Source organism: Canis aureus, chromosome 23, assembly GCF_053574225.1.
Source record: "Canis aureus isolate CA01 chromosome 23, VMU_Caureus_v.1.0, whole genome shotgun sequence".
Taxonomy (NCBI): domain Eukaryota; kingdom Metazoa; phylum Chordata; class Mammalia; order Carnivora; family Canidae; genus Canis; species Canis aureus.
In genome coordinates, this window is record NC_135633.1 from 53,127,732 (window position 1) to 53,152,861 (window position 25,130).

At 49.1% G+C, this 25,130-nt stretch overlaps 1 protein-coding gene and 2 pseudogenes across 1 annotated transcript; all 3 read left to right on the plus strand.

Moving 5' to 3' along the window:
* The first annotated feature begins 17,769 nt into the window (after positions 1–17,769).
* LOC144295128 (heterogeneous nuclear ribonucleoprotein A1-like) lies at positions 17,770–19,106 on the plus strand (annotated as a pseudogene).
* Positions 19,107–20,248: 1,142 nt separating this feature from the next.
* Positions 20,249–21,605, plus strand: LOC144295129 (heterogeneous nuclear ribonucleoprotein A1-like; annotated as a pseudogene).
* A 1,140-nt stretch (positions 21,606–22,745) lies between these two features.
* Positions 22,746–24,671, plus strand: LOC144295130 (heterogeneous nuclear ribonucleoprotein A1-like). The gene is made up of 2 exons (XM_077867605.1): positions 22,746–23,293; positions 23,494–24,671. The coding sequence occupies exons 1-2, from the start codon at positions 22,801–22,803 to the stop codon at positions 23,961–23,963; spliced, it is 963 nt and encodes a 320-aa protein (XP_077723731.1). The 5' UTR covers positions 22,746–22,800; the 3' UTR covers positions 23,964–24,671.
* The last annotated feature ends 459 nt before the right edge of the window (positions 24,672–25,130 follow it).

Genomic DNA, 25,130 nt, shown 5'->3' on the forward strand with positions numbered 1-25,130 from the left:
CTGCTAACCACTCGGACATGGGAGTTGGAACCTAGCTACACTCTGATTGAAGAAGGTCGTTAGAAGACGCTGTATTCAACTTAGATACACGTGAGTTCAGGCCCAATGCTTACACATGCTCTTCCGCCAACCAACCTCTCCCAGCACCTATCCTAAGGATGTTAGCAGCTATGTCTACAGTCATGCAGGATGCGGGAGGGTTCTGCACTGACCTCAGCTCTCACAGAGAAGCATGCCTTGAAGCCAACTCTCAACTAGCTGCATTCTTATGGCAGTGAGAAGGTAGCAGAATTCTGAGTCAGGAGGTTTCAAGATTACCACTCCACTGCACCTGGAGATACTGTCCCGGTCTGCATTGCTAAGTTGCGTCTCACAATCGTTTGCCAAACGTCTCTGGTGAAGACGTGCGAAACTCACTCTGCAGGGAGTGTGGAACTGTGAGGGACTGAGGGTGAGCTCAACTCTCACAAGTAAGATGCTTTTGGACAAGGCGTTCAGCTACCTTTTCACTTATGGAACTTAGTAGGTAGCACCAGTCTACCACAGGAATTACTAGGAAATCGCTGGATTGAGCTTGGAGGCACTAGTCTTGTGTGCCTGGAGACTCCAAATACTGCTCCCAACACTTCCGTCACGCAGCAGGTCTAGGCCTTTTAGAAGCGAAGGGTATCTGCAAGCAGGATGTGGAGATACAGGCCGTAAGCTCAACTCTCAGAAGTAAGCATGGAGGCACATGTCTGCAACCCACTAGTACATGGGAGTTGGAAGCTAGCTACACTCTGATTGAAGAAGGCCATTGGAAAACGCTGTATTCAACTCAGATACACGTGAGTTCAGGCCCAATGCTGACACATGCTATTCCCCCAACCTCTCCCAGCACCTAACATAAGGAAGTTACCAGCTATGTCTACACTTAGGCAGGATGCGGGAGGGTCTGCCCTGACCTCAGCTCTCACAGGGAAGCATGCCTAGAAGCCAGCTCTCACCTAGCTGCGTTCTTATGGCAGTGAGAAGGTAGCAGTATTCTGAGTCAGGAGGTTCCAACATTACCACTCTACTCCACCTGGAGGTAACTTCCTTGTCTGCATTGTTAAGTTGAGTTTCACAAGCCTTTGGCAAACTTCTCTGGTGTAGTCGTGCGAAACTTACTCTGCAGGCAGTGTGGAACTGAAAGGGACTGAGGGTGAGCTCAACTCTCAGAAGTAAGATGCTTTTGGACAAGGCGTTCAGCTCCCTTATCACATATGGAACTTAGTATGTAGCACCAGTCTACCACAGGAATTACTAGGAAATAGCTGGATTTAGATTGGAGGCACTAGTTTTGTATGCGTTTACACTCCAATTACCTCTCCTAACAATTCCGTCACGCAGCAGGCTTATTCCTTTTCGAAGCGAAGGGTACCTGCAGGCAGTATGTGGAGGTACAGGCCATAAGCTCAACTCTCAGAAGCGTGTATGCATGGGATGCAGATGTCTGCTACCCACTCGGACATGGGAGTTGGAACCTAGCTACACTCTGATTGAAGAAGGACATTGGAAAACTCTGTATTCAACTCAGATACACGTGAGTATAGGCTCAATGCTGACACATGCTATTCCCCCAACATCTCCAGCACCTAACATAAGGATGTTAGGAGCTACGTCTACACTCAGGCAGGATGCGGGAGGGTTCTGCCCTGTCCTCAGATCTCACAGGGAAGCATGACTAGAAGCCAGCTCTCCCCTAGCTGCGTTATTATGGCAGTGAGAAGGTAGCAGTATTCTGAGTCAGGAGGTTCCAAGATTGCCACTCTACTGCACCTGGAGATACCATCCTTGTCTGCATTGTTAAGTTGCGTCTCACAAGTCTTTGGCACACGTCTCTGGTGAAGATGTGCGAAACTCACTCTGCAGGCAGTATGTAGCACCAGTCTACCACAGGAATTACTAGGAAATCGCTGGATTTAGCTTGGAGGCAAGACTCTTCTGTGCCTTGAGACTCCAATTATGGGATCCCTGGATGGCGCATCGGTTTGGCGCCTGCCTTTGGCCCAGGGCGCCATCCCGGAGACCCGGGATCGAATCCCACATCGGGCTCCCGGTGCATGGAGCCTGCTTCTCCCTCTGCCTGTGTCTCTGTCTCTCTCTCTCTCTGTAACTATCATAAATAAATAAAAAATAAAATAAATTTAAAAAAAAAGGTAGCAGTATTCTGAGTCAGGAGTTTCCAAGGATATCCACTCTACTGAACCTGGAGATACCGTCCAGGTCTGCATTGTTAAGTTGCGTCTCACAAGCCTTTGGAAAACGTCTCTGGTGAAGTCATGCGAAAATCACTCTGCAGGCAGTGTGGAACTGTGAGGGACTGAGGCTGAGCTCAACTCTCAGAAGTAAGATGCTTTTGGACAAGGCGTTCAGCTACCTTCACATATGGAACTTTGTAGCACCAGTCTACCACAGGAATTACTAGGAAATCGCGGGATTGAGCTTGGAGGCACTAGACTTGTGTGCCTGGAGACTCCAATTACCTCTCCTAGCACTTCCGTCACTCAGCAGACCTAGGCCTTTTAGAAGCGAAGGGCACCTGCAGGCACGTTGTGGACGTACAGGTCATAAGCTCAACACTCAGACGCGTGTATGCATGGGAATCAGATGTCTACTACCCACTCGGACGTTGGAATTGGAACCTAGCTACACTCTGATTGAAGAAGGCCATTGGAAAACGCTGTATTCAACTCAGATACACGTGAGTTGAGGCCCAATGCTTACACATGCTATTCCCCCAACCTCTCCAAGCACCTAACATAAGGATGTTAGCAGCTACGTCGACAGTCATGCAGGATGCGGGAGGGTTCTTCACTGACCTCAGCTCTCACAGGAAGCATGCCTTGAAGCCAGCTGTCAACTAGCTGCGTTCTAATGGCAGTGAGAAGGTAGCAGCATTCTGAGTCAGGAGGTTCCAAGATTACCACTCTACTGCAACTGGAGATACCGTCCAGGTCTGCATTGTTACCCTGCGTCTCAGAAGCCTCTGGCAAAAGTCTCTGCTGAAGACCTGCGAAACTCACTCTGCAGGCAGTGTGGAACTGTGAGGGACTGAGGCTGAGCTCAACTCTCAGAAGTAAGATGCTTTTGGACAAGGCGTTCAGCTACCTTCTCACATATGGAACTTTGTAGCACCAGTCTACCACAGGAATTACTAGGAAATCGCTGGATTGAGCTTGGAGGCACTAGTCTTGTGTGCCTGGAGACTCCAATTACCTCTCTCAACACTGCGTCAAGCACCGAGTCTAGGCCTTTTAGAAGAGAAGGGTACCTGCAGGCACGATGTGGAGGTACAGGCCGTAAGCTCAACTCTCAGAAGTAAGCATGGGAGCCCGATGTCTGCAACCCACTAGTACATGGGAGTCGGAACTTAGCTACACTCTGATTGAAGAAGGCCGTTGGAAAACGGTGTATTCAACTAAGATACACGTGAGTTCAGGCCCAATGCTGACACTTGCTATTTCCCCAACCTCTCCCAGCACCTAACATAAATGTTAGCAGTTATGTCTTCACTCAGGCAGGATGCGGGAGGGTTCGGCCCTGACCTCAGCTCTCACAGGGAAGCATGACTAGAAGCCAGCTCTCACCTAGCTGCCTTCTTATGGCAGTGAGAAGGTAGCAGTATTCTGAGTCAGGAGGTTCCAAGATTACCACTCTACTGCATCTGGAGATACCGTCCAGGTCTGCATTGTTAAGTTGCGTCTCACAAGTCTTACGCAAACGTCTCTGGTGAAGACGTGCGAAACTCACTCTGCAGGCATTGTGAACTGTGAGGGACTGAGGGTGAGCTCACCTCTCAGCAGTAAGATGCTTTTGGACAAGGGGTTCAGCTACCTTCTCACATAAGGTACTTAGTGTAGCACTAGTATACCACAGGAATTACTAGGAAATAGCTGGATTGAGCTTGGAGGCACTAGTCTTGTGTGCCTGGAGACTCCAATTACGTCTCCCAACACTTCCGTCATGCAGCAGGTCTAGGCCTTTTAGAAGCGAAGGGTACCTGCAGGCACGATGTGGAGGTACAGGCCGTAAGCTCAACTCTCAGAAGTAAGCATGGGAGCCCGATGTCTGCAACCCACTAGTACATGGAAGTTGGAACCTAGCTACACTCTGATTGAAGAGGACCGTTGGAAAACGCTGTATTCAACTCAGATACACGTGAGTTCATTCCCAACGCTGACACATGCTATTCCCCCAACCTCTCCCAGCACCTAACATAAGGATGTTAGCATCTATGTCTACACTCAGGCAGGATGCGGGAGGTTTCTGTCCTAACCTCAGCTCTCACAGGGAAGCATGCGTAGAACACAGCTCTCAACTAACTGTGTACTTATGGTAGTGAGAAGATTGCAGTATTCTGAGTCAGGAGGTTCCAAGATTACCACTCTACTGCACCTGGAGATACCGTCCAGTTCTGCATTGTTAAGTTGGGTCTCACAAGCCTTTGCAAACGTCTCTGGTGAAGACGTGCGAAACTCACTCAGCAGGCAGTGTGGAACTGTGAGGGAGTGAGTGTGAGCTCAACTCCAGAAGTAAGATGCTTTTGGACAAGGCGTTCAGCTACCTTCTCACATATGGAACTTAGTATGTAGCACCAGTCTACCACAGGAATTACTAGGAAATCGCGGATTGAGCTTGGAGGTACTAGTCTTGTGTGCCTGGAGACTCCAATTACCTCTCCAACCATTTCCGTCACGCAGCAGGTCTAGGCTTTTTAGAAGCGACGCGTACCTGCAGACACGATGTGGAGGTACAGGCCATAAGCTCAACTCTCTGAAGTAAGCATGGGAGGCAGATGTCTGCAACCCACTAGTACATGGGAGTTGGAACCTAGCTACACTCTGATTGAAGAGGACAGTTGGAAAACGGTGTATTCAACTTAGATACACGTGAGTTCAGGCCCAATGCTGACACATGCTATTCCCCCAACCTCTCCCAGCACCTAACATAAGGATGTTAGCATCTATGTCTACACTCAGACAGGATTCGGGAGGTTTCTGCCCTGACCTCAGCTCTCACAGGGAAGCATGCTTAGAAGTTAGCTCTCAACTAGCTGCGTTCTTATGGCAGTGAGAAGGTAGCAGTATTTTGTGTCAGGAAGTTCCAAGATTACCACTCTACTGTACCTGGAGATACCGTCCTTCTCTGTATTGTTAAGTTGCGTCTCACAAGCCTTTGGCAAACGTCTCTGGTGAAGACTTGCAAACTCACTCTGCAGGCAGTGTGGCACTTTGAGGGACTGAGTGTGAGCTCAACTCTCAGAAGTAAGATGCTTTTGGACAAGGTGTTCAGCTACCTTCTCACATATGGAACTTAGTATGTAGCACCAGTCTACTACATGAATTACTAGGAAATCGCTGGATTAAATTGGAGATACTAGTCTTGTGTGCGTTTAGACTCCAATTACCTCTCCCAACACTTCCGTCACGCAGCAGGCTTAGGCCGTTTCGAGTCGAAGGGTATCTGCAGTCAGCATGTGGAGGTACAGGGCATAAACTCAACTCTCAGAAGTGTGTATGCATGGGAGGCCAATGTCTGCTACCCACTCGGACATGGGAGTTGGAACCTAGCTACACTCTGATTGAAGAAGGCCATTGGAAAACGCTGTATTCAACTCAGATACACGTGAGTTCAGGCCCAATGCTGACACATGCTATTCCCAAACTCTCCCAGCACCTAACATAAGGATGTTAGCAGCTACGTCTACAGTCAGGCAGGATGCGGGAGGGTTCTGCACTGAACTCAGCTCTCACAGAGAAGCATGCGTAGAAGCCATCTCTCAACTAGCTGCGTTCTTATGGCAGTGAGAAGGTTGCAGTATTCTGAGTCAGGAGTTTCCAAGATTACCACTCTACTGCACCAGGAGATACCGTCCAGCTCTGCATTGTTAAGTTGTGTCTCACAAGCCTTTGGCAAACGTCTCTGGTGAAGACGTGCGAAACTCACTCTGCAGGCAGTGTGGAACTGTGAGGGACTGAGGGTGAGCTCAACTCTCAGAAGTAAGATGCTTTTGGACAAGGCGTTCAGCTACCTTCTCACATATGGAACTTAGTATGTAGCACCAGTCTACCACAGGAATTACTAGGAATTCGCTGGATTGAGCTTGGAGGCACTAGTCTAGTGTGCCTGGAGACTCCAATTGCCTCTCCCAACACTTCGATCACGCAGCAAGTCTAGGCCTTTTAGAAGCGAAGTGTATCTGCAAGCAGGATGTGGAGGTACAGGCCGTAAGCTCAACTGTCAGAATTAAGCATGGGAGGCAGATATCTGCAACCCACTAGTACATGGGACTTGGAACCTAGCTGCACTCTGATTGAAGAAGGCCGTTGGAAAACGCTGTATTCAACTCAGATACACGTGAGTTCAGGCCCAATGCTGATGCATCCTATTCCCCCAACCTCTCCCAGCACCTAACATAAGGATGTTAGCAGCTATGTCTACACTCAGGCAGGATGCGGGGGGGGGGGGGGTTCTGCCGTGACCTCAGCTGTCACAGGGAAGCATTTCTAGAAGCCAGCACTCACCTAGCTGCGTACTTATGGCAGTGAAAAGGTAGCAGTATTCTGAGTCAGGAGGTTCCAAGATTACCACACTTCTGCACCTGGAGATACCGTCCCTGTCTGCCTTGTTAACTTGCGTCTCACAAGCCTTTGGCAAACGTCTCTGTTGAAGACGTGCGAAACTCACTCTGCAGGCAGTGTGGAACTGTGAGGGACTGAGGGTAAGGTCAACTCTCAGAAGTAAGATGCTTTTGGACAAGGCGTTCAGCTACCTTCTCACATATGGAACTTAGTATGTAGCACCAGTCTACCACAGGAATTACTAGGAAATCGCTGGAATTAGATTGGAGGCACTAGTCTTGGGTGCCTTGGAGACTCCAATTACCTCTTCCAACACTTCCGTCACGCAGCAGGCTTAGGCCTTTTCGAAGCGAAGGGTACCGGCAGGCAGGATGTGTAGGTACAGTCCGTAATCTCAACTCTCAGAAGTAAGCATGGGAGGCAAATATCTGCAACCCACTAGTACATGGGAATTGGAACCTAGCTACACTCTGATTGAAGAAGGCCGTTGGAAAACGCTGTATTCAACTCAGATACACGTGAGTTCAGGCCCAATGCTGACACATGCTATTCCCCCAACGTCTCCCAGCACTTAACATAAGGATGTTAGCAGCTATGTCTACACTCATGCAGGATGCGGGAGGGTTCTGCCCTGACCTCAGCTCTCACAGGGAAGCATGCCTAGAAGCCACCTCTCACCTAGCTTCGTTCTCATGGCAGTGAGAAGGTAGCAGTATTCTGAGTCAGGAAGTTCCAAGATTAGCACTCTACTCCACCTGGAGATACCGTCCATGTCTGTATTGTTAAGTTGCGTCTCACAGCCTTTGGCAAACGTCTCTGGTGAAACGTGCGTAACTCACTCTGCAGGCAGTGTGGAATTGTGAGGGACTGTGGGTGAGCTCAACACTCAGAAGTAAGATGCTTTTGGACAAGGCGTTCAGCTACCTTCTCACATATGGAACTTAGCATGTAGCACCAGTCTACCACAGGAATTACTAGGAAATCGCTGGACTGAGCTTGGAGGCACTATTGATGTGTGCCTGGAGACTCCATTTACCTCTCCCAACACTTCCTTCACGCAGCAGGTCTAGGCCTTTTAGAAGCGAAGGGTATCTGCAAGCAGGATGTGGAGGTACAGGCCGGAAGCTCAACTCTCAGAAGTAAGCATGGGAGGCAGATATCTGCAACCCACTAGTACACGGGAGTTGGAAACTAGCTACACTCATATTGAAGAAGGCCGATGGAAAACGGTGTATTCAACTCAGAAACACGTGAGTTCAGGCCCAATGCTGACACATGCAATTCCCCCACCCTCTCCCAGCAACTAACATAAGGATGTCAGCAGCTATGTCTACACTCAGGCAGGATGCGGGAGGTTTCTGCCCTGACCTCAGCTCTCACAGGGAAGCATGCCTAGAAGCCACCTCTCACCTAGCTGCGTTCTTATGGCAGTGAGAAGGTTGCAGTATTCTGAGTCAGGAGGTTCCAAAATTACCACTCTACTGCACCTGGAGATACCGTCCTTGTCTGCCTTGTTAACTTGCGTCTCACAAGACTTTGGCCAACGTCTCTGTTGAAGACGTGCGAAACCCACTCTGCAGGCAGTGTGGAACTGTGAGGGACTGAGGGTAAGCTAAACTCTCAGAAGTAAGATGCTTTTGGGCATGGCGTTCACCTACCTTCTCACATATGGAACTTAGTATGTAGCACCAGTCTACCACAGGAATTACTAGGTAATCGCTGGATTTAGATTGGAGGCACTAGTCTTGTGTGCGTTTAGACTCCAGCATCCTCTCCCAACACATCCGTCACGCAGCAGGCTTAGGCCTTTACGAAGCGAAGGGTACCTGCAGGCAGGATGTGGAGGTACAGGCCATAAGCTCAACTCTCAGAAGCGTGTATGCATGGGATGCAGATGTCTGCTACCCACTCTGACATGGGAGTTGGAACCTAGCTACACTCTGATTGAAGAAGACCATTGGAAAACGCTGTATTCAACTCAGATACAAGTGAGTTCAGGCCCAATGCTGACACATGCTATTCCCCCAACCTCTCCCCCCCCTAACATAAGGATGTTAGCAGCTACGTCTACAGTCAGGCAGCATGCGTGAGGGTTCTGCACTGACCTCAGCTCTCACAGAGAATCATGCGTAGAAGCCAGCTCTCACCTAGCTGCGTTCTTATGGCAGTTTGAAGGTAGCAGTATTCTGAGTCAGGAGTTTCCAAGATTACCACTCTACTGCACCTGGATATACCGTCCAGGTCTGCATTGTTAAGTTGCGTCTCACAAGCCTTTGGCAAACGTCTCTGGTGAAGACGTGTGAAACTCACTCTGCAGACAGTGTGGAACTGTGAGAGACTGAGGGTGAGCTCAACTATCAGAAGTAAGATGCTTTTGGACAAGGCGTTCAGCTACCTTCTCACATATGGAACTTAGTATGTAGCACCAGTCTACCACAGGAATTACTAGGAAATCGCTGGAATTAGATTGGAGGCACTAGTCTTGGGTGCCTTGTAGACTCCAATTACCTCTTCCAACACTTCCGTCACGCAGCCGGCTTAGGCCTTTTCGAAGCGAAGGGTACCGGCAGGCAGGATGTGGAGGTACAGGCCGTAATCTCAACTCTCAGAAGTAAGCATGGGAGGCAGATGTCTGCCACCCACTAGTACATGGGAATTGGAACCTAGCTACACTCTGATTGAAGATGGCCGTTGGAAAACGCTGTATTCAACTCAGATACACATGAGTTCAGGCCCAATGCTGACACATGCTATTCCCCCAACGTCTCCCAGCACCTAACATAAGGATGTTAGCAGCTATGTCTACACTCAGGCAGGATGCGGGAGCGTCCTGCCCTAACCTCAGCTCTCACAGGGAAGCATGCCTAGAAGCCAGCTCTCACCTAGCTGCGTTCCATTGGCAGTGAGAAGGTAGCAGTATTCTGAGTCAGGAGGTTCCAAGATTACCACACTTCTGCACCTGGAGATACCGTCCTTGTCTGCATTGTTAAGTTGCGTCTCACAAGCTTTTTTTTCTTTTTAATTTTTTTATTTATTATTTATGATAGTCACAGAGAGAGAGAGAGAGAGGCACAGAGACATAGGCAGAGGGAGAAGCAGGCTCCATGCACCGGGAGCCTGATGTGGGATTGGATCCCGTGTCTACAGGATCGCGCCCTGGGCCAAAGGCAGGCGCCAAACCGCTGCGCCACCCAGGGATCCCATGTCTCACAAGCTTTTGGAAAACGTCTCTGGTGAAGACGTGCGAAACTGACTCTGCAGGCAGTGTGGAAGTGTGAGGGACTGAGGGTGAGCTCAACTCTCAGAAGTAAGATGCTTTTAGACAAGGCGTTCACCTACCTTCTCACATATGGAACTTAGTATGTAGCACCAGTCTACCACAGGAATTACTAGTAAATCGCTGGAATTAGAATGCAGGCACTAGTCTTGTGTGCCTTGGAGACTGCAATTACCTCTCCCAACACTTCCGTCACTCAGCAGTTCTAGGCCTTTTAGAAGCGAAGGGTACCTGCAGACACGATGTGGAGGTACAGGCCATAAGCTCAACACTCAGAAGCCTGTATGCATGGGATGCAGATGTCTTCTACCCACATGGACATGGGAGTTGGAACCTAGCTACACCCTGATTGAAGAAAGCCATTGGGAAACGCTGTATTCACCTCAGATACACGGGAGTTCAGGCCCAATGCTGACACATGCTATTCCCCCAAACTCTCCCACCCCTAACATAAGGATGTTAGCAGCTACGTCTACAGTCAGGCAGCATGCGGGAGCATTCTGCCGTAAACTCAGCACTCACAGGGAAGCATGCCTGGAAGCCAGCTCTCACCTAGCTGCGTTCCAATGGCAGTGAGAAGGTAGCAGTATTCTGAGTCAGGAGGTTCCAAGATTGCCACACTTCTGCACCTGGAGATACCGTCCTTGTCTGCATTGTTAAGTTGCGTCTCACAAGCTTTTTTTTTTTTAATTTTTTTATTTATTATTTATGATAGTCACAGAGAGAGAGAGAAAGAGGCACAGAGATATATGCAGAGGGAGAAGCAGGTTCCATGCACCGGGAGCCTGATATGGGATACGATCCCGGGTCTCCAGGATCGCGCCCTGGGCCAAATGCAGGCGCCAAACCGCTGCGCCACCTAGGGATCCCATGTCTCACAAGCTTTTGGAAAACTTCTCTGGTGAAGACGTGCGAAACTCACTCTGCAGGCAGTGTGGAACTGTGAGGGATTGACGGTGAGCTCAACTCTCAGAAGTAAGATGCTTTTGGACAAGGCGTTCAGCTACCTTCTCACATATGGAACTTAGTATGTAGCACCAGTCTACCACAGAAATTACTAGGAAATCGCTGGATTTAGATTGGAGGCACTAGTCTTGTGTGCCTGGAGACTCCAATTACCTCTCCCAACACTTCCGTCACGCAGCAGGCTTAGGCCTTTTCGAAGCGAAGTGTACCTCCAGGCAGGATGTGGAGGTACAGGCCGTAATAGCAACTCTCAGAAGTAAGCATGGGAGACAAATGTCTGCAACCCACTAGTACATGGGAGTTGGAATCTAGCTACACTCTGATTGAGGAAAGCCGTTGGAAATCGCTGTATTCAACTCAGATACACGGGAGTTCAGGCCCAGTGCTCACACATGCTTTTCCCGCAACCTCTCCCAGCCACTAACATTTGGATGTTAGCAGCTACTCCTACAGTCAGGCAGGATGCGGGAGGGTTCTGCCTTGTTCTCAGCTCTCACAGGGAATCATGTCTTGAAGCCAGCTGTCAACTAGCTGCATTCCTACGGCAGTGAGAAGGTAGCAGTACTCTGATTCAGAAGGTTCCAAGATTACCACTCTACTGCACCTGGAGATACCCTCCAGGTCTGCATTGTTAACGTGCGTCTCAGAAGACTCTAGCTATCGTCTCTGGTGAAGACGTGTGAAAATCACTCTGCAGGCAGTGTTGAACTGTGAGGGACTGAGGGTGAGCTCAACTCTCAGAAGTAAGATGCTTTTGGACAACGCGTTCAGCTACCTTCTCACATATGGAACTTAGTATGTAGCACCTGTCTACCACAAGAATTACTGGGAAATCGTGAATTGAGCTTGGAGGCACTCGTCTTGTGTGCCGGGAGATTCCAATTACCTCTCCCAGCACCTCCGTCAAACAGCGAGCCTAGGCCTTTTAGAAGCCATGGGTACCAGCAGGCTGGATGTGGAGGTACAGGCCATAAGCTCAACTCTCAGAAGTGTGTATGCATGGGAGGCAGATGTCTGCTACCCACTCGGACATGGGAGTTGGAACTTAGCTACACTATGATTGAGGAAAGCCGTTGGAAATCGCTGTATTCAACGCAGATACACGGGAGTTCAGGCCCAGTGCTCACACATGCTTTTCCCGCAACCTCTCGCAGCCACTAACATTAGGATGTTAGCAGGTACTCCTACAGTCACTCAGGATGCGGGAGGGTTCTGCCCTGTCCTCAGCTCTCACAGGGAATCATGTCTTGAAGCCAGCTGTCAACTAGATGCATTCCTATGGCAGTGAGAAGGTAGCAGTATTCTGAGTCAGGAGGTAACAAGATTACCAGTCTACTGCACCTGGGGATACCCTCCTGGTCTGCATTGTTACCCTGCGTCTCAGAAGCCTCTGGCAAACGTCTCTGGTGAAGACGTGCGAAACTCATTCTGCAGGCAGTGTGGAACTGTGAGGGACTGAGGCTGAGCTCAACTCTCAGAAGTAAGATGCTTTTGGACAAGGCGTTCAGCTACCCTCTCACGTATGGAACTTAGTATGTAGCACCAGTCTACCACAGGAATTACTAGGAAATCGCTGGACTGAGCTTGGAGGCACTAGTCTTGTGTGCCGGGAGATTCCAATTACCTCTCCCAACACTTCCGTCAAACAGCGAGCCTAGGCCTTTTAGAAGACAAGGGTACCAGCAGGCTGGCTGTGGAGGTACAGGTCATAAGCTCAACTCTCAGAAGCGTGTATGCATGGGAGGCAGATGTCTGCTACCCATTCAGACATGGGATTTGGAACCTGGCTACACTCTAATTGAAGAAAGCCGTTGGAAATAACTGTATGCAACTCAGATACACGGGAGTTCAGGCCCAGTGCTCACACATGCTTTTCCCGGAACCTCTCCCAGCCACTAACATAAGGATGTTAGCAGCTACTCCTACAGTCAGGCAGGATGCGGGAGGGTTCTGCCCTGTCCTCAGCAATCACAGGGAAGCATGCCTTGAAGCCAGCTGTCAACTAGCTGGATTCCTATGGCAGTGAGAAGGTAGCAGTACTCTGAGTCAGGAGGTTCCAAGATTACCACTCAACTGTACCTGGAGATACCCTCCAGGTCTGCATTGTTAACTTGTACTCAGAAGCCTCTGGCAATCGGCTCTGGTGAAGACGTGTGAAACACACTCTGCAGGCAGTGTGAAACTGTGAGGGACTGAGGCTGAGCTCAACTCTCAGAAGTAAGATGCTTTTGGACAAGGCGTTTAGCTACCTTCTCACATATGGAACTTAGTATGTAGCACCTGTCTACCACAAGAATTACTGGGAAATCGTGAATTGAGCTTGGAGGCACTCGTCTTGTGTGCCGGGAAATTCCAATTACCTCTCCCAGCACTTCCGTCAAACAGCGAGCCTAGGCCTTTAGAAGCCAAGCCTTTTCGTACCAGCAGGCTGGCTGTGGAGGTACAGGCCATAAGCTCAACTCTCAGAAGTGTGTATGCATGGGAGGCAGATGTCTGCTACCCACTCGGACATGGGAGTTGGAACCTGGCTACACTCTGATTGGTGAAAGCCGTTGGAAATCGCTGTATTCAACTCAGATACACGGGAGTTCAGGCCCAGTGCTCACACATGCTTTTCCCGCAACCTCTCCCAGCCACTAACATAAGGATGCTAGCAGCTACTCCTACAGTCAGGCAGGATGCGGGAGGGTTCTGCCCTGTCCTCAGCTCTCACAGGGAAGCATGTCTTGAAGCCAGCTGTCAACTAGCTGCATTCCTATGGCAGTGAGAAGGTAGCAGTACTCTGAGTCAGGAGGTTCCAAGATTACCACTCTACTGCACCTGGAGATACCCTCCAGGTCTGCATTGTCAACTTTTACTCAGAAGCCTCTGGCAATCGTCTCTGGTGAAGACGTGTGAAACTCACTCTGCAGGCAGTGTGGAACTGTGAGGGACTGAGGCTGAGCTCAACTCTCAGAAGTAAGATACTTTTGGACAAGGCGTTCAGCTACCTTCTCACATATGGAACTTAGTATGTAGCACCTGTCCACCACAAGAATTACTGGGAAATCGTGAATTGAGCTTGGAGGCACACATCTTGTGTGCCGGGAGATTCCAATTACCTCTCCCAGCACTTCCATCAAACAGCGAGCCTAGGCCTTTTAGAAGCCAAGGGTACCAGCAGGCTGGATGTGGAGGTACAGGCCATAAGCTCAACTCTCAGAAGTGTGTATGCATGGGAGGCAGATGTCTGCTACCCGCTCGTACATGGGATTTGGAACCTAGCTACACTCTGGTTGAGGAAAGCCGTTGGAAATCGCTGTATTCAACTCAGATACACGGGAGTTCAGGCCCAGTGCTCACACATGCTTTTCCAGCAACCGCTCCCAGCCACTAACATTAGGATGTTAGCAGCTACTCCTAAGTCAGGCAGGATGCGGGAGGTTCTGCCCTGTCCTCAGCTCTCACAGGGAAGCATGTCTTGCAGCCAGCTGTCAACTAGCTGCATTCCTATGGCAGTGAGAAGGTAGCAGTATTCTGAGTCAGGAGGTTCCAAGATTACCAGTCTACTGCACCTGCGGATACCCTCCAGGTCTGCATTGTTACCCTGCGTCTCAGAAGCCTCTGGCAAACGTCTCTGCTGAAGACCTGCGAAACTCACTAGCAGGCAGTGTGGAACTGTGAGGGACTGAGGCTGAGCTCAACTCTCAGAAGTAAGATGCTTTTGGACAAGGCGTTCAGCTACCTTCTCACATATGGAACTTAGTATGTAGCACCTGTCTACCACGAGAATTACTGGGAAGTCGTGAATTGAGCTTGGAGGCACTCGTCTTGTGTGCCCGGAGATTCCAATTACCTCTCCCAGCACTTCCGTCAAACAGCGAGCCTAGGCCTTTTAGAAGCCAAGGGTACCAGCAGGCTGGATGTGGAGGTACAGGCCATAAGCTCAACTCTCAGAAGTGTGTATGCATGGGAGGCAGATGTCTGCTACCCGCTCGTACATGGGATTTGGAACCTAGCTACACTCTGGTTGAGGAAAGCCGTTGGAAATCGCTGTATTCAACTCAGATACACGGGAGTTCAGGCCCAGTGCTCACACATGCTTTTCCCGCAATCTCTCCCAGCCACTAACATTAGGATGTTAGCAGCTACTCCTACAGTCAGGCAGGATGCGGGAGGGTTCTGCCCTGTCCTCAGCTCTCACAGGGAAGCATGTCTTGAAGCCAGCTGTCAACTAGCTGCATTCCTATGGCAGTGAGAGGTTTGCAGTATTCCGAGTCAAGAGGTTCCAAGATTACCAGTTTACTGCACCTGGGGATACCCTCCAGGTCTGCATTGTTACCCTGCGTCTCAGAAGCCTCTGGCAAACGTCTCTTCTGCAGACCTGCGAAACTCACTCTGCAGGCAGTGTGGTACTGTGAGGGACTGAGGCTGAGCTCAACTCTCAGAAGTAAGATGCTTTTGGACAACGCGTTCAGCTACCTTCTCACATATGGAACTTAGTATGTAGCACCTGTCTACCACAAGAATTACTGGGAAATCGTGAATTGAGCTTGGAGGCATTCGTCTTGTGTCCCGGGAGATTCCAATTACCTCTCCCAGGACTTCCGTCAAACAGAGAGCCTAGGCCTTTTAGAAGCCAAGGTTACCAGCAGGCTGGCTGTGAAGGTACAGGCCATAAGCTCAACTCTCAGAAGTGTGTATGCATGGAAGGCAGATGTCTGCTACACATTCGGACATGGGAGTTGGAACCTAGCTAAACTGTGATTGAAGAAGGCCATTGGAAATCGCTGTATTCAACTCAGATACACGGGAGTTCAGGCCCAGTGCTCACACATGCTTTTCCCGCAACCTCTCCCAGCCACTAACATAAGGATGTTAGCAGCTACTCCTACAATCAGGCAGGATGCGGGAGGGTTCTGCCCTGTCCTCAGCTCTCACAGGGAAGCATGTCTTGAAGCCAGCTGTCAACTAGCTGCATTCCTATGGCAGTGAGAAGGGAGCAGTACTCTGAGTCAGGAGGTTCCAAGATTACCACTCTACTGCACCTGGAGATACCCTCCAGGTCTGCATTGTTAACTTGTACTCAGAAGACTCTGGTAATCGTCTCTGGTGAAGACGTGTGAAACTCACTCTGCAGGCAGTGTGGAACTGTGAGGGACTGAGGCTGAGCTCAACTCTCAGAAGTAAGATGCTTTTGGACAAGGCGTTCAGCTACCTTCTCGCGTATGGAACTTAGTATGTAGCACCTGTCTACCACAAGAATTACTGGGAAATCGTGAATTGAGCTTGGAGGCACTCGTCTTGTGTGCCGGGAGATTCCAAATACCTCTCCCAGCACTTCCGTCAAACAGCGAGCCTAGGCCTTTTAGAAGCCAAGGGTTCAGCAGGCTGGATGTGGAGGTACAGGCCATAAGCTCAACACTCAGAAGTGTGTATGTATGGGAGTCAGATGTCTGCTACCCGCTCGTACATGGGATTTGGTACCTAGCTACACTCTGGTTGAGGAAAGCCGTTGGAAATCGCTGTATTCAACTCAGTTACACGGGAGTTCAGGCCCAGTGCTCACACACGCTTTTCCCGCAAACTCTCCCAGCCACTAACATTAGGATGTTAGCAGCTACTCCTACAGTGAGGCAGGATGCGGGAGGGTTCTGCCCTGTCCTCAGCTCTCACAGGGAAGCATGTGTTGAAGCCAGCTGTCAACCTGCTGCATTCCTATGGCAGTGAGAAGGTAGCAGTATTCTGAGTCAGGAGGTTCCAAGATTACCAGTCTACTGCACCTGGGGATACCCTTTAGGTCTGCATTGTTACCCTGCGTCTCAGAAGCCTCTGGCAAACGTCTCTGCTGAAGACCTGTGAAACTCACTCTGCAGGCAGTGTGGAACTGTGAGGGACTGAGGCTGAGCTCAACTCTCAGAAGTAAGATGCTTTTGGACAAGGCGTTCAGCTACCCTCTCACGTATGGAAGTTAGTATGTAGCACCAGTCTACCACAGGTATTACTAGGAAATCGCTGGACTGAGCTTGGAGGCACTAGTCTTGTGTGCCGGGTGATTCCAATTACCTCTCCCACACTTCCGTCAAACAGCGAGCCTAGGCCTTTTAGAAGCCAAGAGTAACAGCAGGCTGGCTGTGGAGGTACAGGCCATAAGCTCAACTCTCAGAAGTGTGTATGCATGGAAGGCAGATGTCTGCTACCCACTCGGACATGGGAGTTGGAAAATAGCTACACTGTGATTGAAGAAGGCCATTGGAAATCGCTGTATTCAACTCAGATACATGGGAGTTCAGGCCCAGTGCTCACACATGCTTTTCCCACAGCCTCTCCCAGCCACTAACATTAGGATGTTAGCAGCTACTCTTACAGTCAGGCAGGATGCTGGAGGGTTCTGCCCTGTCCTCAGCTCTCACAGGGAATCATGTCTTGAAGCCAGCTGTCAACTAGCTGCATTCCTATGGCAGTGTGAAGGTAGCAGTATTCTGATCAGGAGGTTCCAAGATTACCACTCTACTGGACCTGGTGATACCCTCCAGGTCTGCATTGTTAACTTGTACTCAGAAGCCTCTGGCAATCGTCTCTGCTGAAGACCTGCGAAACTCTCTCTGCATGCAGTGTGGAACTGTGAGGGACTGAGGCTGAGCTCAACTCTCAGAAGTAAGATGCTTTTGGACAAGGCGTTCAGCTACCCTCTCACGTATGGAACTTAGTATGTAGCACCAGTCTACCACAGGAATTACTAGGAAATCGCTGGACTGAGCTTGGAGGCACTAGTCTTGTGTGCCGGGTGATTCCAATTACCTCTCCCAATACTTCCGTCAAACAGCGAGCCTAGACCTTTTAGAAGCCAAGGGTACCAGCAGGCTGGCTGTGGAGGTACAGGCCATAAGCTCAACTCTCAGAAGTGTGTATGCGCCTTTCTGCCCCTGGACCTGCCGAGTAAGCATAGTTAAAGTCTCCCCTCCCACCGCCGTCATGTCTAAGTCAGGGTCTCCCAAAGAGCCCGAGCAGCTGCGGAAGCTCTTCATCGGAGGTTTGAGCTTCGAAACGATCGATGAGAGTCTGAGGAGCCATTTTGAGCAATGGGGGACGCTTACGGACTGTGTGGTAATGAGAGACCCCAACACCAAGCGCTCCAGAGGCTTTGGGTTCGTCACGTACGCCACCGTGGAGGAGGTGGACGCGGCCATGAACGCCCGGCCGCACAAGGTGGACGGAAGAGTCGTGGAACCAAAGAGGGCTGTCTCCCGAGAAGATTCTCAAAGACCCGGTGCCCACTTAACTGTGAAAAAGATTTTTGTCGGTGGCATTAAAGAAGACACTGAAGAACATCATCTAAGAGATTATTTTGAACAGTATGGGAAAATCGAAGTGATTGAGATCATGACTGACCGAGGCAGTGGCAAAAAGAGAGGTTTCGCTTTTGTGACCTTTGATGACCACGACTCTGTAGACAAGATTGTCATTCAAAAATACCATACTGTGAATGGCCACAACTGTGAAGTAAGGAAAGCCCTATCGAAGCAAGAGATGGCTAGTGCTTCGTCCAGCCAAAGAGGCCGAAGTGGTTCTGGAAACTTTGGTGGTGGTCGTGGAGGTGGTTTTGGTGGAATGACAACTTTGGTCGTGGAGGGAACTTCAGTGGTCGAGGTGGCTTCGGTGGCAGTCGAGGTGGTGGTGGATACGGTGGCAGTGGGGATGGCTATAACGGATTTGGTAATGACGGAAGCAACTTTGGAGGTGGCGGAAGCTATAACGATTTTGGCAATTACAACAATCAATCCTCAAATTTTGGACCCATGAAAGGAGGAAATTTTGGAGGCAGAAGCTCTGGCCCCTATGGTGGTGGAGGCCAATACTTTGCCAAACCACGAAACCAAGGTGGCTATGGCGGTTCCAGCAGTAGCAGCACTATGGCAGTGGCAGAAGGTTTTAATTACTGCCAGGAAACAAAGCTGAGCAGGAGAGGAGAGCCAGAGAAGTGACAGGGAAGCTACAGGTTACAACAGATTTGTGAACTCAGCCAAGCACAGTGGTGGCAGGGCCTAGCTGCTACAAAGAAGACATGTTTTAGACAATACTCATGTGTATGGGCAAAAAACTCGAGGACTGTATTTGTGACTAATTGTATAACAGGTTATTTTAGTTTCTGTTCTGTGGAAAGTGTAAAGCATTCCAACAAAGGGTTTTAATGTAGATTTTTTTTTTTGCACCCATGCTGTTGATTGCTAAATGTAATAGTCTGATCATGACGCTGAATAAATGTGTCTTTTTTTAAATGTGCTGTGTAAAGTTAGTCTACTCTGAAGCCATCTTGGTAAACTACCCCACAGTGTGAAGTTAGAATTCCTTCAGGGTGATGCCAGGTTCCACTCGAAATTTATTTGCAACCTGCTTGGGCACAGAAGCCATTGTCTCCACAAACCTTGGTGTGGTTGAACTGACAGTTAATGTGTTGTGACCTGGAGTTCACCGTTAAAAGGGTCACCCAAGCAAAGTCCTGGAGTTTATTTGGTTATTATGATTGTTGGCACATCCTATGCAATATATCTAAATTGAATTATCGTATCAGAAAAATTATAGATGGGATTAAAGCTTGTGTATCGTCCATTATCATGTGTAATCAATAAAAGATTTAATATTCTCTTGAAAAAAAAAAAAAGAAGTGTGTATGCATGGGAGGCAGATGTCTGCTACCCACTCTGACATGGGAGTTGGAACCTAGCTACACTGTGATTGAAGAAGGCCATTGGAAATCGCTGTATTCAACTCAGATACACGGGAGTTCAGGCCCAGTGCTCACACATGCTTTTCCCGCAACCTCTCTCAGCCACTAACATAAGGATGTTAGCAGCTACTCCTACAGTCAGGCAGGATGCGGGAGGGTTCTGCCCTGTCCTCAGCTCTCACAGGGAAGCATGTCTTGAAGTCAGCTGTCAACTAGCTGCATTCCTATGGCAGTGAGAAGGTAGCAGTACTCTGAGTCAGGAGGTTCCAAGATTACCACTCTACTGCACCTGGAGATACCCTCCAGGTCTGCATTGTTACCCTGCGTCTCAGAAGCCTCTGGTAATCGTCTCTGGTGAAGACGTGTGAAACTCACTCTGCAGGCAGTGTGGAACTGTGAGGGACTGAGGCTGAGCTCAACTCTCAGAAGTAAGATGCTTTTGGACAAGGCGTTCAGCTACCTTCTCACATATGGAACTTAGTATGTAGCACCTGTCTACCACAAGAATTACTGGGAAATCGTGAATTGAGCTTGGAGGCACTCGTCTTGTGTGCCGGGAGATTCCAATTACCTCTCCCAGCACTTCCGTCAAACAGCGAGCCTAGGCCTTTTAGAAGCCAAGGGTACCAGCAGGCTGGCTGTGGAGGTACAGGCCATAAGCTCAACTCTCAGAAGTGTGTATGCGCCTTTCTGCCCCTGGACGCCGCCGAGTAAGCATAGTTAAAGTCTCCCCTCCCACCGCCGTCATGTCTAAGTCAGAGTCTCCCAAAGAGCCCGAGCAGCTGCGGAAGCTCTTCATCGGAGGTTTGAGCTTCGAAACGATCGATGAGAGTCTGAGGAGCCATTTTGAGCAATGGGGGACGCTTACGGACTGTGTGGTAATGAGAGACCCCAACACCAAGCGCTCCAGAGGCTTTGGGTTCGTCACGTACGCCACCGTGGAGGAGGTGGACGCGGCCATGAACGCCCGGCCGCACAAGGTGGACGGAAGAGTCGTGGAACCAAAGAGGGCTGTCTCCCGAGAAGATTCTCAAAGACCCGGTGCCCACTTAACTGTGAAAAAGATTTTTGTCGGTGGCATTAAAGAAGACACTGAAGAACATCATCTAAGAGATTATTTTGAACAGTATGGGAAAATCGAAGTGATTGAGATCATGACTGACCGAGGCAGTGGCAAAAAGAGAGGTTTCGCTTTTGTGACCTTTGATGACCACGACTCTGTAGACAAGATTGTCATTCAAAAATACCATACTGTGAATGGCCACAACTGTGAAGTAAGGAAAGCCCTATCGAAGCAAGAGATGGCTAGTGCTTCGTCCAGCCAAAGAGGCCGAAGTGGTTCTGGAAACTTTGGTGGTGGTCGTGGAGGTGGTTTTGGTGGAATGACAACTTTGGTCGTGGAGGGAACTTCAGTGGTCGAGGTGGCTTCGGTGGCAGTCGAGGTGGTGGTGGATACGGTGGCAGTGGGGATGGCTATAACGGATTTGGTAATGACGGAAGCAACTTTGGAGGTGGCGGAAGCTATAACGATTTTGGCAATTACAACAATCAATCCTCAAATTTTGGACCCATGAAAGGAGGAAATTTTGGAGGCAGAAGCTCTGGCCCCTATGGTGGTGGAGGCCAATACTTTGCCAAACCACGAAACCAAGGTGGCTATGGCGGTTCCAGCAGTAGCAGCACTATGGCAGTGGCAGAAGGTTTTAATTACTGCCAGGAAACAAAGCTTAGCAGGAGAGGAGAGCCAGAGAAGTGACAGGGAAGCTACAGGTTACAACAGATTTGTGAACTCAGCCAAGCACAGTGGTGGCAGGGCCTAGCTGCTACAAAGAAGACATGTTTTAGACAATACTCATGTGTATGGGCAAAAAACTCGAGGACTGTATTTGTGACTAATTGTATAACAGGTTATTTTAGTTTCTGTTCTGTGGAAAGTGTAAAGCATTCCAACAAAGGGTTTTAATGTAGATTTTTTTTTTTGCACCCATGCTGTTGATTGCTAAATGTAATAGTCTGATCATGACGCTGAATAAATGTGTCTTTTTTTAAATGTGCTGTGTAAAGTTAGTCTACTCTGAAGCCATCTTGGTAAACTACCCCACAGTGTGAAGTTAGAATTCCTTCAGGGTGATGCCAGGTTCCACTCGAAATTTATTTGCAACCTGCTTGGGCACAGAAGCCATTGTCTCCACAAACCTTGGTGTGGTTGAACTGACAGTTAATGTGTTGTGACCTGGAGTTCACCGTTAAAAGGGTCACCCAAGCAAAGTCCTGGAGTTTATTTGGTTATTATGATTGTTGGCACATCCTATGCAATATATCTAAATTGAATTATCGTATCAGAAAAATTATAGATGGGATTAAAGCTTGTGTATCGTCCATTATCATGTGTAATCAATAAAAGATTTAATATTCTCTTGAAAAAAAAAAAAAGAAGTGTGTATGCATGGGAGGCAGATGTCTGCTACCCACTCTGACATGGGAGTTGGAACCTAGCTACACTGTGATTGAAGAAGGCCATTGGAAATCGCTGTATTCAACTCAGATACACGGGAGTTCAGGCCCAGTGCTCACACATGCTTTTCCCGCAACCTCTCTCAGCCACTAACATAAGGATGTTAGCAGCTACTCCTACAGTCAGGCAGGATGCGGGAGGGTTCTGCCCTGTCCTCAGCTCTCACAGGGAAGCATGTCTTGAAGTCAGCTGTCAACTAGCTGCATTCCTATGGCAGTGAGAAGGTAGCAGTACTCTGAGTCAGGAGGTTCCAAGATTACCACTCTACTGCACCTGGAGATACCCTCCAGGTCTGCATTGTTACCCTGCGTCTCAGAAGCCTCTGGTAATCGTCTCTGGTGAAGACGTGTGAAACTCACTCTGCAGGCAGTGTGGAACTGTGAGGGACTGAGGCTGAGCTCAACTCTCAGAAGTAAGATGCTTTTGGACAAGGCGTTCAGCTACCTTCTCACATATGGAACTTAGTATGTAGCACCTGTCTACCACAAGAATTACTGGGAAATCGTGAATTGAGCTTGGAGGCACTCGTCTTGTGTGCCGGGAGATTCCAATTACCTCTCCCAGCACTTCCGTCAAACAGCGAGCCTAGGCCTTTTAGAAGCCAAGGGTACCAGCAGGCTGGCTGTGGAGGTACAGGCCATAAGCTCAACTCTCAGAAGTGTGTATGCGCCTTTCTGCCCCTGGACGCCGCCGAGTAAGCATAGTTAAAGTCTCCCCTCCCACCGCCGTCATGTCTAAGTCAGAGTCTCCCAAAGAGCCCGAGCAGCTGCGGAAGCTCTTCATCGGAGGTTTGAGCTTCGAAACGATCGATGAGAGTCTGAGGAGCCATTTTGAGCAATGGGGGACGCTTACGGACTGTGTGGTAATGAGAGACCCCAACACCAAGCGCTCCAGAGGCTTTGGGTTCGTCACGTACGCCACCGTGGAGGAGGTGGACGCGGCCATGAACGCCCGGCCGCACAAGGTGGACGGAAGAGTCGTGGAACCAAAGAGGGCTGTCTCCCGAGAAGATTCTCAAAGACCCGGTGCCCACTTAACTGTGAAAAAGATTTTTGTCGGTGGCATTAAAGAAGACACTGAAGAACATCATCTAAGAGATTATTTTGAACAGTATGGGAAAATCGAAGTGATTGAGATCATGACTGACCGAGGCAGTGGCAAAAAGAGAGGTTTCGCTTTTGTGACCTTTGATGACCACGACTCTATAGACAAGATTGTCATTCAAAAATACCATACTGTGGGGATCCCTGGGTGGCGCAGCGGTTTGGCGCCTGCCTTTGGCCCAGGGCGCGATCCTGGAGACCCGGGATCGAGTCCCACATCGGGCTCCCGGTGCATGGAGTCTGCTTCTCCCTCTGCCTGTGTCTCTGCCTCTCTCTCTCTCACTGTGTGCCTATCATAAATAAATAAAAAAAAATTAAAAAAAAATACCATACTGTGAATGGCCACAACTGTGAAGTAAGGAAAGCCCTATCGAAGCAAGAGATGGCTAGTGCTTCGTCCAGCCAAAGAGGCCGAAGTGGTTCTGGAAACTTTGGTGGTGGTCGTGGAGGTGGTTTTGGTGGGAATGACAACTTTGGTCGTGGAGGGAACTTCAGTGGTCGAGGTGGCTTCGGTGGCAGTCGAGGTGGTGGTGGATACGGTGGCAGTGGGGATGGCTATAACGGATTTGGTAATGACGGAAGCAACTTTGGAGGTGGCGGAAGCTATAACGATTTTGGCAATTACAACAATCAATCCTCAAATTTTGGACCCATGAAAGGAGGAAATTTTGGAGGCAGAAGCTCTGGCCCCTATGGTGGTGGAGGCCAATACTTTGCCAAACCACGAAACCAAGGTGGCTATGGCGGTTCCAGCAGCAGCAGCAGCTATGGCAGTGGAAGAAGGTTTTAATTACTGCCATGAAACAAAGCTTAGCAGGAGAGGAGAGCCAGAGAAGTGACAGGGAAGCTACAGGTTACAACAGATTTGTGAACTCAGCCAAGCACAGTGGTGGCAGGGCCTAGCTGCTACAAAGAAGACATGTTTTAGACAATACTCATGTGTATGGGCAAAAAACTCGAGGACTGTATTTGTGACTAATTGTATAACAGGTTATTTTAGTTTCTGTTCTGTGGAAAGTGTAAAGCATTCCAACAAAGGGTTTTAATGTAGATTTTTTTTTTGCACCCATGCTGTTGATTGCTAAATGTAATAGTCTGATCATGACGCTGAATAAATGTGTCTTTTTTTAAATATGCTCTGTAAAGTTAGTCTACTCTGAAGCCATCTTGGTAAACTACCCCACAGTGTGAAGTTAGAATTCCTTCAGGGTGATGCCAGGTTCCACTCGAAATTTATTTGCAACCTGCTTGGGCACAGAAGCCATTGTCTCCACAAACCTTGGTGTGGTTGAACTGACAGTTAATGTGTTGTGACCTGGAGTTCACCGTTAAAAGGGTCACCCAAGCAAAGTCCTGGAGTTTATTTGGTTATTATGATTGTTGGCACATCCTATGCAATATATCTAAATTGAATTATGGTATCAGATAAAATTATAGATGGGATTAAAGCTTGTGTATCGTCCATTATCATGTGTAATCAATAAACGATTTAATATTCTCTTGAAAAAAAAAAAAAAAGAAGTGTGTATGCAAGGGAGGCAGATGTCTGCTCCCAATTCTGACATGGGAGTTGGAACCTAGCTACACTGTGATTGAAGAAGGCCATTGGAAATCGCTGTATTCAACTCAGATACACGGGAGTTCAGGCCCAGTGCTCACACACGCTTTTCCCGCAACCTCTCCCAGCCACTAACATTAGGATGTTAGCAGCTACTCCTACAGTCTGGCAGGATTCGGGAGGGTTCTGCCCTGTCCTCAGCTCTCACAGGGAAGCATGTCTTGAAGCCAGCTGTCAAGTAGCTGCATTCCTATGGCAGTGAGAAAGTAGCAGTATTCTGAGTCAGGAGGTTCCAAGATTACCAGTCTACTGCACCTGGGGATACCCTCCAGGTCTGCATTGTTACTCTGCGTCTCAGAAGCCTCTGGCAAACGTCTCTGCTGAAGACCTGCGAAACTC